The 13,916-nt window shown below is 36.9% G+C and overlaps 8 protein-coding genes and 1 pseudogene across 8 annotated transcripts; 7 read left to right on the top strand and 2 right to left on the bottom strand.

Moving 5' to 3' along the window:
- Positions 1-1,309: 1,309 nt before the first annotated feature.
- LOC133177373 (histone H3) lies at positions 1,310-1,720 on the top strand. The gene has a single exon (XM_061312423.1). It carries the CDS (start codon positions 1,310-1,312, stop codon positions 1,718-1,720), a length of 411 nt encoding a protein of 136 aa, XP_061168407.1.
- A 1,383-nt stretch (positions 1,721-3,103) lies between these two features.
- LOC133177372 (histone H4) lies at positions 3,104-3,415 on the top strand. Its single transcript, XM_061312422.1, has one exon. The coding sequence runs from the start codon at positions 3,104-3,106 to the stop codon at positions 3,413-3,415; it is 312 nt and encodes a 103-aa protein (XP_061168406.1).
- A 1,064-nt stretch (positions 3,416-4,479) lies between these two features.
- LOC133177371 (histone H2B-like) lies at positions 4,480-4,851 on the bottom strand. Its single transcript, XM_061312421.1, has one exon. The coding sequence runs from the start codon at positions 4,849-4,851 to the stop codon at positions 4,480-4,482; it is 372 nt and encodes a 123-aa protein (XP_061168405.1).
- A 255-nt stretch (positions 4,852-5,106) lies between these two features.
- On the top strand, positions 5,107-5,492 carry LOC133177351 (histone H2A-like; annotated as a pseudogene).
- Positions 5,493-7,634: 2,142 nt separating this feature from the next.
- Positions 7,635-8,222, top strand: LOC133177370 (histone H1-delta-like). The gene has a single exon (XM_061312420.1). The coding sequence runs from the start codon at positions 7,635-7,637 to the stop codon at positions 8,220-8,222; it is 588 nt and encodes a 195-aa protein (XP_061168404.1).
- Positions 8,223-9,557: 1,335 nt separating this feature from the next.
- LOC133177369 (histone H3) lies at positions 9,558-9,968 on the top strand. Its single transcript, XM_061312419.1, has one exon. It carries the CDS (start codon positions 9,558-9,560, stop codon positions 9,966-9,968), a length of 411 nt encoding a protein of 136 aa, XP_061168403.1.
- Positions 9,969-11,353: 1,385 nt separating this feature from the next.
- Positions 11,354-11,665, top strand: LOC133177368 (histone H4-like). The gene has a single exon (XM_061312418.1). The coding sequence runs from the start codon at positions 11,354-11,356 to the stop codon at positions 11,663-11,665; it is 312 nt and encodes a 103-aa protein (XP_061168402.1).
- Positions 11,666-12,729: 1,064 nt separating this feature from the next.
- On the bottom strand, positions 12,730-13,101 carry LOC133177366 (histone H2B-like). Its single transcript, XM_061312417.1, has one exon. The coding sequence runs from the start codon at positions 13,099-13,101 to the stop codon at positions 12,730-12,732; it is 372 nt and encodes a 123-aa protein (XP_061168401.1).
- A 255-nt stretch (positions 13,102-13,356) lies between these two features.
- LOC133177352 (histone H2A) lies at positions 13,357-13,734 on the top strand. Its single transcript, XM_061312403.1, has one exon. The coding sequence runs from the start codon at positions 13,357-13,359 to the stop codon at positions 13,732-13,734; it is 378 nt and encodes a 125-aa protein (XP_061168387.1).
- The last annotated feature ends 182 nt before the right edge of the window (positions 13,735-13,916 follow it).

Genomic DNA, 13,916 nt, shown 5'->3' with positions numbered 1-13,916 from the left:
AATTACAAAAGCCCTTTTCAGGGCTACCAACATTTTTAGAAAAGATGCCTCTATTACATACATGTACTAATGGAAACACAAAATGAATAAACAAGAAGTACACTTACCTATTACACATAGTTTATTTGTCTTCGACTGGAAGCAAATTGCAAAGTCATGATAATATTAACATGCTGTTTCTGAGAAGAAGAAGAAACAAAAGTCAGTTTTTAATTTGTTTACATACCCTCCCTCAAGTAAATAAAATTTTACTTTTTCCACATCACAACGCCTACGCTAACTATATGGCCATTATTATTAGTGTTATCATTCTAGTATATTTGTTTTCATGTTTTTTTTTTTTTTTTTTTTTTTTTTTTTGTTTTGTTTTGTTTTGTTTTGTTTTGGTTTGGTTTTTTTTTTTTTTTTGTTTTTTGTTGTTTTTTTTGTTGTTGAAGTTTTATTATTATTATTAATTTTTTTTATTTTATTTTATTTTATTTTATTCATTCATTTATTTTATTTATTTATTTATTATTATTATTATTATTTTTCTTTTTCTTTTTTTCTTTTTTTTTCCCCACTTTATTTGGAATCAAATGTGGAACGAATGGAATAAAAGTTCATGCGTACCTTTTGAAAGACAGATACATACATTCTTATTCTTTTCATTTATTTATTCTTTTCATTTATTCATTCATTCATTCATTCATTTATTTAATTATTCATTCATTTAATTAATTATTCATTTATTTGTATTATTTGTTTTGTTCTTGTTTTTGCAACAGGGTAATTCCTGTTCATCCTATATGCACCATTCTGATTATCTGCAAGTATCATGATACTTAGTAATATTACTGGGCTTGTTCAGATAATGGTAGGAGGAAATAATGACAAGAAATATATAATATATATTTTTCGAAAATGCATTTTGCTTCAATAACGAATTGAAAATATATGTATATATATAATAAATAATTCTATTTTCTATTCAATTGACGTTACATTCATCCCCATTATTCACCATATATATATTTTTAAAAAAAATATTTGACTATATGTATCTGCAGTGAAATCATGTGTCAAAAACCGACTTGATTTTCTTTTTCTTTTGGGGCAATTCTGTGGATTGAAACTACCTACAGACGTAGCCAATGGTCATCTCGTTCACCTGACTAATCGTAGCGAGTGTTACTGCGGGCACCAGCCAATCGACTAAGCCGACTGGTAGACCGCAGCGATTTTCAACTTGAGCTTACAAAGATATATAAGTTCACGGTGCAACACTGCCACTTCATTCATTCGAGTTTGAATAATCTGAGGAGATAGCATGGCACGTACCAAGCAGACGGCACGAAAATCTACAGGAGGCAAGGCCCCCAGAAAACAGCTCGCTACCAAAGCTGCTCGTAAAAGCGCACCAGCCACGGGTGGCGTTAAGAAACCGCATAGATACAGGCCAGGAACTGTCGCCCTCCGTGAAATTCGGAGATACCAGAAGAGCACTGAGCTTCTCATCAGGAAGCTGCCATTCCAGCGCTTGGTCCGGGAAATCGCTCAGGATTTTAAGACCGACTTGCGTTTCCAGAGTTCAGCTGTCATGGCTTTACAGGAAGCAAGCGAAGCTTACCTTGTTGGTCTCTTTGAGGACACCAACCTGTGCGCCATTCACGCCAAGAGAGTAACCATCATGCCCAAAGACATCCAGCTGGCCAGACGTATTCGTGGAGAGCGTGCTTAATTTTAAGCTGTATTTCAAGTCCTAAAGCAAACGGCCGTTTTCACGGCCACCTACATTCTTCGAAAAGATGCCTTCTGTTCAGACGTTGAAACATCTCTGAAAATAATGTTGAATTATTTGGCCGAAATTAATAAATTTTGTCAAATTCGGCGTACAATGCCCCCAAATTGAAAAAAAAAAAAAAAAAAAAATGTTGAGACACAGTACATCCTTCAGTGAATATATCTGTGCCTTACATATATATAATTACATAGCACAATGCTAGACAATTTCATAGTATTATTGTCATCATCAAGTTGTAGAAGTTGTCTACACATCTTGAAACTATATTTTGTACAAGTCCATCAACCTGCCCCTCTAGAATACATTCAAGAATTTTGCGAAATAAATTAGAAAATAGCACAATTATTTAAATAGAAAATGATGGAATGTGTCGAAGCAAAAAATAATAACAGTATTACAACTTTATCTCATTAGTTCTACAGCTATGCACATATGCGAGTACATGCATTTCAGAACTGCAATTCCGTATTTCATTTATATTCAAAGTATGATTTTTATTGATTTCTAAACAACGTCAAATATAACGATATTCATTCTAACGTGGCGTGTAATAAAATGAAAAAGGCTCATTTATAAAGCCGGTTTGGTCACTGCTTAAAGTTGCCTTTGAAAATTAACTGAGAAAAGAGGAAATCAAATAAATTATCACATCTATAACTAGATATCATAAATGAATGAGAATCAAAAGTTTCATTCAGCTTCTACATTTTGTATTATTTCGGTGTTATCTGTCACACCCCTTTCCTTTGAATAACTTAATCCCCACCCACCCACCCACACACGTTTTTATTATCATTCGGCAACAACGGTATTTATTTTGTTAAACTCAAAGCAAAAAATACTGAAATAAAAAAATAACAACAACAAAACAAAAAATTGTGTATGTTTATCCTAAAAAATTATGATGCTGTCTGTCCTGCTTGATATAATTCCCCTCTCTCTCTTTATCATTTTTATTCATTTTCTGTCATGTTTTTTTTTTTTTTTTTTGTATATCAGTTTGTATAAAATGTATATATGTACCTCCACGTACCAATATTTTGGTTTAGGTGAATAAATTGAACCTAAACTTGCCTATATGTGAAGAAATTAAAGAATCAAAATTAATTAAATGTGGTTAAAATTCCCGTGGGGCAAGAAATGTAAACATTCCCATCATGCCAAGCTGACCAATCGTAAAGCTTGTCACAATACCGCTTTGGTAACGTTCCGAACTTTTCAAAGCATCGTGCGCTCTCACGGGTCCTCAATTTGGACTATAAATTAGGCAATTACGCATGATCAGTTCATCAGAACAGTACTACTGGCTGAACTTATAACATGTCTGGACGTGGCAAAGGAGGAAAAGGTCTTGGAAAAGGAGGCGCTAAGCGACACAGAAAAGTCTTGAGAGACAACATCCAGGGTATCACCAAGCCAGCCATACGCCGTCTTGCTCGCCGTGGTGGTGTCAAACGTATTTCCGGTCTCATCTACGAGGAAACTCGTGGAGTTCTTAAGGTTTTCTTGGAGAACGTGATCCGAGATGCTGTAACCTACACGGAGCATGCCAAGAGAAAGACCGTCACAGCTATGGACGTGGTCTACGCCTTGAAACGCCAAGGACGCACCCTGTACGGATTTGGAGGCTAAAGAATTCAGTTTGACAGTCAAGACAGAAGTTTAAAACAAACACAAACGGCCGTTATCACGGCCACCCAAATTTTTCGAAAAGATGCCTCTTAAACATCGTTAAGACAGACATTTACTTACTGAGTACTTGTTATACAGATATTCACTGTACAAAGTTGAATACAGAATGGTTGTAAGTGGTAAAATAAATACACAACAATAACAGAGTAAGACCCTTTATGTCGTAATATTTCCTCAAAACTATATACAGAGCAACAAATATGTATTGAATTTAGGTTTGGACAAGAAATATTGAATAAACACACACAAACAGTATATATTATTTAATTTTTTTTATTATTATAATCATATATTAAAATAATAATGCTGCTGTCTTGAGTATTATTTTGAGGGATCGATCTACCGACAATGACAGGTACCAACTGGCGCTGAGTGACATGCTTTTTTTTTCTTGTTTAACAATTATGACTAATGTTAGACAATTAATTGTCAATGTATAATTATCGCATTTTGGTCATTGCACTTTTATTGATGTATAATTACTGATTGAAAATTCCAATATGTCAATGTCAAAGAAAGGGGAGGGGGGGGGGTCTTGAATTTATTTATCTGTTTCATTGATATTAGCTGAATTGAGATACTTTATTATCAATTATATAATGTACGCTGATAATTAATTCAGTATACAGAGGACAAATGAACCAGGATTTTGTGTACATCAGATGGACCTCGCATGCTTGTATTTTATTTATATTTGAAGATACAGTTATTTTAGATATATGCTTGGTTGTACATTCAAGTTATTTGTGAATAAAATTTGGCTCTCATACATATAATAATACCTACTTGTATTTCTTTATTTATCCTACTTCTGTTATTATAATCAGTTGTAAACAATGTGGGATTTTTATACGTTTGCCACTTTTACGAGCACATGCATTCACATTGTAACACTCACACATATTATTTGTGTCTCAATAACGCATGTAATATGAAGGTATCTTTTCTTAAAAATTAGTTGGCCCTTAAAAGGGCCGTTTGGTGTGTGTACTTGCAAAATGAGATTATTTGCTGCTGGTGTACTTGGTGACGGCTTTGGTGCCCTCAGATACGGCGTGCTTGGCCAGTTCACCGGGCAGAAGGAGACGGACAGCAGTCTGGACCTCTCTGCTTGTGATTGTAGATCGCTTGTTGTAGTGGGCCAAACGAGAGGCTTCGGCAGCGATTCTCTCAAAGATATCGTTGACGAAGGAGTTCATTATGCTCATGGCCTTGCTGGAAACACCAGTGTCAGGGTGCACCTGCTTTAGGACTTTGTAGATGTAAATGGCATAAGATTCCCTCCTCCTCTTCCTCCTTTTCTTGTCTGTGCTCCTCGGTGTCTTGGCCTTGGTGACTGCTTTCTTGGCGCCTTTGGATCCGACTTTGGGTGGCATGATCTCAAGTTGACAGGTCAAACTGAAGAGATGAATAAAGTAAAATGGTAAAATTTACTATTTATATGCGAGTAGGAGGAGAAGCTTGTTACGGACCTCCGAGAAAACATTACTTGTTCGGATTTCACCTAAAGGCACAACAGAGCGACGCGTTAATTGGCTGCACCGTTGGATCCGCTTGGTTGTTTAAATTGGTGCGTGCGGGCGTCGCTGGATTATTCGTTGACTGTACACGAAAGAACATAACCGTTAAGAATGTCTGGACGTGGCAAAGGAGGCAAAGTGAAGGGGAAGGCCAAGAGCCGTTCTTCCCGCGCCGGACTGCAGTTCCCCGTGGGTCGTATTCACCGTCTGCTGAGAAAGGGCAACTACGCCGAGAGAGTGGGAGCAGGCGCTCCCGTGTACTTGGCTGCCGTTCTTGAGTACTTGAGTACTTGGCCGCAGAAGTCTTGGAGTTGGCAGGCAACGCTGCCCGCGACAACAAAAAGACCAGAATCATTCCCCGTCATCTGCAGCTGGCCATCCGCAACGACGAAGAATTGAACAAACTCCTGTCCGGCGTGACCATCGCGCAGGGTGGTGTCCTGCCCAACATCCAAGCGGTGCTCCTTCCCAAAAAGACACAGAAAGCCGCCAAGTAAAAAGATCCTATAGTTGTGTTGTGTGCAGCACAAAACCAAACGGCCGTTTTCACGGCCACATAAGCTTTTCGAAAAGATACCTACATTACAAACGAGTTGAAACGTAAACAATTATTATAGCTAGAAAATAATAGAAACACACGAATTCAATAATTTTCAACACAGAACAGAGATCAAACATCAAAGAAAGTGTTATATATTTAATGATAAATAAATGTATTAAGTTAATAACAAAAGCAATAAATTTTAAAATTGACTCGCATGTATATTCGTATATGTACGTTTTTTTCTTTCTCGTTATAGGCAGTTGAATCCAAACCTTATAGGCCTGCGTACAAATGTTGAATTCTCACGTATTACTTGAATGCTCACTCAACAAAGAGATAAGAAAAAAAAAAACCCATTTCATTGACCAATTAAGACTAGAAACTGCGAAAATCATCTAACATGGCGATCTAACTTTCAATTTTTTTCCTTTGATACAAATATTTTTAAATATGATCATTATTTTATTAACATATTCAAAAGATCTGTAACTCCAGTTAAATCCTTAATGTTTCTTTTTTTTCCCCCTCGCTATTGTTTTATATGATGATTATTTAGACAAAATTCCTAATTGATAAAAATAGATAAAAGTTATGAATATAAGAATCTCATAAGAATAAGAAGATGTGGTTTATATTATGTCTTGAATGTTCTTATTCAAAAAAGTGTGCTTCCCATAATAAGAGTGAATAAAAGCAACTCGATGCCAGTTTCCGGATACTTACAGTACTAACACAATTAAAAACTGGTAGTAAATTTTCTTTCGAATAGACTACCGATGCGAATGACTAAACGACATTTTTTTCAACACTTTACATTTATTGCGATGTCCATCACTGCGCCGTGCAGCACATCTGCATCGTCACGTGACATATAGATGCAGGGAATCATGATCTGCACGTGGAAAGTGTGCAACCAATTTGATGCTTCTATCAATGTATTGTATTGTCTTGTATTATATACTGGTTGTCTTGTTCAACTTGAAAGATATAGATTTTAAATACATTGGCTTTTGACCACATTCTGTTTATTTACATGTACTCAATTATTTGTGTGTGTAAATTACAAGAAACAAATTAATATCAATGAATAAGCTACTCCCATTATTCGCCTTGTTCGTCTCTCTCTGTCTCTCTCTTATGTATAACTACTAATTAAGTGAGTGTTCTACAATTATTAAATACACGCCCTTTTTATGTGATTTTTTTTTTTCATGTAATTTACAAGGATGTCAGTTATGTATATTCTTATGATATAATTATACTGAGAAATTCAGACGTTGTACCACCGAATGTGGTACGTTACGTACGGTCTGGATCTTTCCGGTGTCCTCGGTGTTATAATTATAAAGTAGGTGTCATGTATTTAAATATTCGAAAAGAAATTATATGTTGTCCCTTTAAGGGGGTGAACATCCACTGATCTAGAAAGTATATTAGATATATATTTGAACATTCAACAATTTGTGAGATTCCGTGATTTCCCTTCATATGACCCTTTTGTTTGATTGTTTTTTTTTCTCTCTCTCTCCATTTCATATGAAATGCAAGGCACACATCACTATCCATTGTGCGCGTGTTTGTGCCGAATGTTTGCATTTTCATTCGGATTTTAAGTAACATAGAAGACAATTGAAAGAAATGTACATGTATGTTTTATCACATAGCAATGTAGTAAGTACTTCAATCCCTTACTCGTGTTCTATTCCTCTTGTTTTCGTGTTTTAATCAAAATTAGTCGCTTCTGGGCTCCAGGGAACAGCGCATTTTCAGAATCAACAGACAATTCCTCCTTTAAAATGACAGATTAAGAACCTTAAACAAAAACAGTTATGTAGGAAATTATTTCAAGAAAACGCACAGTGACATATTTGAGAAAATTAAGTAAAATTGGGAGGACAAAATCGGAAAAATAACAGGTATTGAAACACAAAGTTTGACGAGTTCAATCCTCTACGCTCTCGACAATTGGGGAGTTTTCACGGAGGTCCGCGCTCGCCGCCACTCAAATAAGGCCATCGGCGGAGGTGATTTCATTCATTTCCTTATCGTCGATAACGTCGTTCACATCAGTTGTAGAAAACAGGACAAAAAAATTATGGCAGACGCCGCACCAGCAAAATCCCCCGCCAAGAAGAAGGTTTCCAAACCCAAGACGGTCCCCGCCCATCCCAAGTACATCGAGATGATCAGCGCTGCTGTGGCTGCCCTGAAGGAGCGCGGAGGTTCCTCGAGACAAGCTATTCTCAAGTACATCATGGGCAACTACAAAGTCGGTAATGACGCCTCTAGTGTCAACACCCATCTGAAGATGGCCCTCAAGAACGGAGTCAAGAAGGGAGTTCTCAAACAGGCCAAGGGTACAGGTGCCAGTGGTTCCTTCAAGCTGGGAGAGAAGCCCAAGACGGAGAAGAAACCCAAGACCAAAAAAGTCACCAAACCTAAGGCTGCCAAGCCCAAGAAAACGACCAAACCCAAGAAGACAACCGGGGAGAAAAAGCCAACAGAAAAGAAAAAGGCTGTTAAGAAACCTGCAGCACCCAAGAAGGCCAAGTCTCCCAAGAAGAAAGCAGCTACTAAGTCTCCCAAGAAAGCCAAGGCAGCTCCAAAGCCTACGAAAACCAAAGCGCCCAAGAAAGCCACAGCCAAGAAGTCAAAAACCCCAAAGAAAGCCACCAAGGCGTAGACTGCCAATTGTCTTAAACCAATTACAAAAGCCCTTTTCAGGGCTACCAACATTTTTAGAAAAGATGCCTCTATTACATACATGTACTAATGGAAACACAAAATGAATAAACAAGAAGTACACTTACCTATTACACATAGTTTATTTGTCTTCGACTGGAAGCAAATTGCAAAGTCATGATAATATTAACATGCTGTTTCTGAGAAGAAGAAGAAACAAAAGTCAGTTTTTAATTTGTTTACATACCCTCCCTCAAGTAAATAAAATTTTACTTTTTCCACATCACAACGCCTACGCTAACTATATGGCCATTATTATTAGTGTTATCATTCTAGTATATTTGTTTTCATGTTTTTTTTTTTTTTTTTTTTTTTTTTTTTTTTGTTTTGTTTTGTTTTGTTTTGTTTTGGTTTGGTTTTTTTTTTTTTTTTGTTTTTTGTTGTTTTTTTTGTTGTTGAAGTTTTATTATTATTATTAATTTTTTTTATTTTATTTTATTTTATTTTATTCATTCATTTATTTTATTTATTTATTTATTATTATTATTATTATTATTTTTCTTTTTCTTTTTTTCTTTTTTTTTCCCCACTTTATTTGGAATCAAATGTGGAACGAATGGAATAAAAGTTCATGCGTACCTTTTGAAAGACAGATACATACATTCTTATTCTTTTCATTTATTTATTCTTTTCATTTATTCATTCATTCATTCATTCATTTATTTAATTATTCATTCATTTAATTAATTATTCATTTATTTGTATTATTTGTTTTGTTCTTGTTTTTGCAACAGGGTAATTCCTGTTCATCCTATATGCACCATTCTGATTATCTGCAAGTATCATGATACTTAGTAATATTACTGGGCTTGTTCAGATAATGGTAGGAGGAAATAATGACAAGAAATATATAATATATATTTTTCGAAAATGCATTTTGCTTCAATAACGAATTGAAAATATATGTATATATATAATAAATAATTCTATTTTCTATTCAATTGACGTTACATTCATCCCCATTATTCACCATATATATATTTTTAAAAAAAATATTTGACTATATGTATCTGCAGTGAAATCATGTGTCAAAAACCGACTTGATTTTCTTTTTCTTTTGGGGCAATTCTGTGGATTGAAACTACCTACAGACGTAGCCAATGGTCATCTCGTTCACCTGACTAATCGTAGCGAGTGTTACTGCGGGCACCAGCCAATCGACTAAGCCGACTGGTAGACCGCAGCGATTTTCAACTTGAGCTTACAAAGATATATAAGTTCACGGTGCAACACTGCCACTTCATTCATTCGAGTTTGAATAATCTGAGGAGATAGCATGGCACGTACCAAGCAGACGGCACGAAAATCTACAGGAGGCAAGGCCCCCAGAAAACAGCTCGCTACCAAAGCTGCTCGTAAAAGCGCACCAGCCACGGGTGGCGTTAAGAAACCGCATAGATACAGGCCAGGAACTGTCGCCCTCCGTGAAATTCGGAGATACCAGAAGAGCACTGAGCTTCTCATCAGGAAGCTGCCATTCCAGCGCTTGGTCCGGGAAATCGCTCAGGATTTTAAGACCGACTTGCGTTTCCAGAGTTCAGCTGTCATGGCTTTACAGGAAGCAAGCGAAGCTTACCTTGTTGGTCTCTTTGAGGACACCAACCTGTGCGCCATTCACGCCAAGAGAGTAACCATCATGCCCAAAGACATCCAGCTGGCCAGACGTATTCGTGGAGAGCGTGCTTAATTTTAAGCTGTATTTCAAGTCCTAAAGCAAACGGCCGTTTTCACGGCCACCTACATTCTTCGAAAAGATGCCTTCTGTTCAGACGTTGAAACATCTCTGAAAATAATGTTGAATTATTTGGCCGAAATTAATAAATTTTGTCAAATTCGGCGTACAATGCCCCCAAATTGAAAAAAAAAAAAAAAAAAAAAATGTTGAGACACAGTACATCCTTCAGTGAATATATCTGTGCCTTACATATATATAATTACATAGCACAATGCTAGACAATTTCATAGTATTATTGTCATCATCAAGTTGTAGAAGTTGTCTACACATCTTGAAACTATATTTTGTACAAGTCCATCAACCTGCCCCTCTAGAATACATTCAAGAATTTTGCGAAATAAATTAGAAAATAGCACAATTATTTAAATAGAAAATGATGGAATGTGTCGAAGCAAAAAATAATAACAGTATTACAACTTTATCTCATTAGTTCTACAGCTATGCACATATGCGAGTACATGCATTTCAGAACTGCAATTCCGTATTTCATTTATATTCAAAGTATGATTTTTATTGATTTCTAAACAACGTCAAATATAACGATATTCATTCTAACGTGGCGTGTAATAAAATGAAAAAGGCTCATTTATAAAGCCGGTTTGGTCACTGCTTAAAGTTGCCTTTGAAAATTAACTGAGAAAAGAGGAAATCAAATAAATTATCACATCTATAACTAGATATCATAAATGAATGAGAATCAAAAGTTTCATTCAGCTTCTACATTTTGTATTATTTCGGTGTTATCTGTCACACCCCTTTCCTTTGAATAACTTAATCCCCACCCACCCACCCACACACGTTTTTATTATCATTCGGCAACAACGGTATTTATTTTGTTAAACTCAAAGCAAAAAATACTGAAATAAAAAAATAACAACAACAAAACAAAAAATTGTGTATGTTTATCCTAAAAAATTATGATGCTGTCTGTCCTGCTTGATATAATTCCCCTCTCTCTCTTTATCATTTTTATTCATTTTCTGTCATGTTTTTTTTTTTTTTTTTTTGTATATCAGTTTGTATAAAATGTATATATGTACCTCCACGTACCAATATTTTGGTTTAGGTGAATAAATTGAACCTAAACTTGCCTATATGTGAAGAAATTAAAGAATCAAAATTAATTAAATGTGGTTAAAATTCCCGTGGGGCAAGAAATGTAAACATTCCCATCATGCCAAGCTGACCAATCGTAAAGCTTGTCACAATACCGCTTTGGTAACGTTCCGAACTTTTCAAAGCATCGTGCGCTCTCACGGGTCCTCAATTTGGACTATAAATTAGGCAATTACGCATGATCAGTTCATCAGAACAGTACTACTGGCTGAACTTATAACATGTCTGGACGTGGCAAAGGAGGAAAAGGTCTTGGAAAAGGAGGCGCTAAGCGACACAGAAAAGTCTTGAGAGACAACATCCAGGGTATCACCAAGCCAGCCATACGCCGTCTTGCTCGCCGTGGTGGTGTCAAACGTATTTCCGGTCTCATCTACGAGGAAACTCGTGGAGTTCTTAAGGTTTTCTTGGAGAACGTGATCCGAGATGCTGTAACCTACACGGAGCCTGCCAAGAGAAAGACCGTCACAGCTATGGACGTGGTCTACGCCTTGAAACGCCAAGGACGCACCCTGTACGGATTTGGAGGCTAAAGAATTCAGTTTGACAGTCAAGACAGAAGTTTAAAACAAACACAAACGGCCGTTATCACGGCCACCCAAATTTTTCGAAAAGATGCCTCTTAAACATCGTTAAGACAGACATTTACTTACTGAGTACTTGTTATACAGATATTCACTGTACAAAGTTGAATACAGAATGGTTGTAAGTGGTAAAATAAATACACAACAATAACAGAGTAAGACCCTTTATGTCGTAATATTTCCTCAAAACTATATACAGAGCAACAAATATGTATTGAATTTAGGTTTGGACAAGAAATATTGAATAAACACACACAAACAGTATATATTATTTAATTTTTTTTATTATTATAATCATATATTAAAATAATAATGCTGCTGTCTTGAGTATTATTTTGAGGGATCGATCTACCGACAATGACAGGTACCAACTGGCGCTGAGTGACATGCTTTTTTTTTCTTGTTTAACAATTATGACTAATGTTAGACAATTAATTGTCAATGTATAATTATCGCATTTTGGTCATTGCACTTTTATTGATGTATAATTACTGATTGAAAATTCCAATATGTCAATGTCAAAGAAAGGGGAGGGGGGGGGGTCTTGAATTTATTTATCTGTTTCATTGATATTAGCTGAATTGAGATACTTTATTATCAATTATATAATGTACGCTGATAATTAATTCAGTATACAGAGGACAAATGAACCAGGATTTTGTGTACATCAGATGGACCTCGCATGCTTGTATTTTATTTATATTTGAAGATACAGTTATTTTAGATATATGCTTGGTTGTACATTCAAGTTATTTGTGAATAAAATTTGGCTCTCATACATATAATAATACCTACTTGTATTTCTTTATTTATCCTACTTCTGTTATTATAATCAGTTGTAAACAATGTGGGATTTTTATACGTTTGCCACTTTTACGAGCACATGCATTCACATTGTAACACTCACACATATTATTTGTGTCTCAATAACGCATGTAATATGAAGGTATCTTTTCTTAAAAATTAGTTGGCCCTTAAAAGGGCCGTTTGGTGTGTGTACTTGCAAAATGAGATTATTTGCTGCTGGTGTACTTGGTGACGGCTTTGGTGCCCTCAGATACGGCGTGCTTGGCCAGTTCACCGGGCAGAAGGAGACGGACAGCAGTCTGGACCTCTCTGCTTGTGATTGTAGATCGCTTGTTGTAGTGGGCCAAACGAGAGGCTTCGGCAGCGATTCTCTCAAAGATATCGTTGACGAAGGAGTTCATTATGCTCATGGCCTTGCTGGAAACACCAGTGTCAGGGTGCACCTGCTTTAGGACTTTGTAGATGTAAATGGCATAAGATTCCCTCCTCCTCTTCCTCCTTTTCTTGTCTGTGCTCCTCGGTGTCTTGGCCTTGGTGACTGCTTTCTTGGCGCCTTTGGATCCGACTTTGGGTGGCATGATCTCAAGTTGACAGGTCAAACTGAAGAGATGAATAAAGTAAAATGGTAAAATTTACTATTTATATGCGAGTAGGAGGAGAAGCTTGTTACGGACCTCCGAGAAAACATTACTTGTTCGGATTTCACCTAAAGGCACAACAGAGCGACGCGTTAATTGGCTGCACCGTTGGATCCGCTTGGTTGTTTAAATTGGTGCGTGCGGGCGTCGCTGGATTATTCGTTGACTGTACACGAAAGAACATAACCGTTAAGAATGTCTGGACGTGGCAAAGGAGGCAAAGTGAAGGGGAAGGCCAAGAGCCGTTCTTCCCGCGCCGGACTGCAGTTCCCCGTGGGTCGTATTCACCGTCTGCTGAGAAAGGGCAACTACGCCGAGAGAGTGGGAGCAGGCGCTCCCGTGTACTTGGCTGCCGTTCTTGAGTACTTGGCCGCAGAAGTCTTGGAGTTGGCAGGCAACGCTGCCCGCGACAACAAAAAGACCAGAATCATTCCCCGTCATCTGCAGCTGGCCATCCGCAACGACGAAGAATTGAACAAACTCCTGTCCGGCGTGACCATCGCGCAGGGTGGTGTCCTGCCCAACATCCAAGCGGTGCTCCTTCCCAAAAAGACACAGAAAGCCGCCAAGTAAAAAGATCCTATAGTTGTGTTGTGTGCAGCACAAAACCAAACGGCCGTTTTCACGGCCACATAAGCTTTTCGAAAAGATACCTACATTACAAACGAGTTGAAACGTAAACAATTATTATAGCTAGAAAATAATAGAAACACACGAATTCAATAATTTTCAACACAGAACAGAGATCAAACATC

The sequence above is a fragment of the Saccostrea echinata genome, unplaced genomic scaffold (assembly GCF_033153115.1).
Source record: "Saccostrea echinata isolate AGI-Se365-2 ecotype Australia unplaced genomic scaffold, CSIRO_AGI_Sech_v1 ptg000120l, whole genome shotgun sequence".
Classification (NCBI taxonomy): Eukaryota; Metazoa; Mollusca; class Bivalvia; order Ostreida; family Ostreidae; genus Saccostrea; species Saccostrea echinata.
This window is presented reverse-complemented; position numbering and strand designations above follow the sequence as displayed.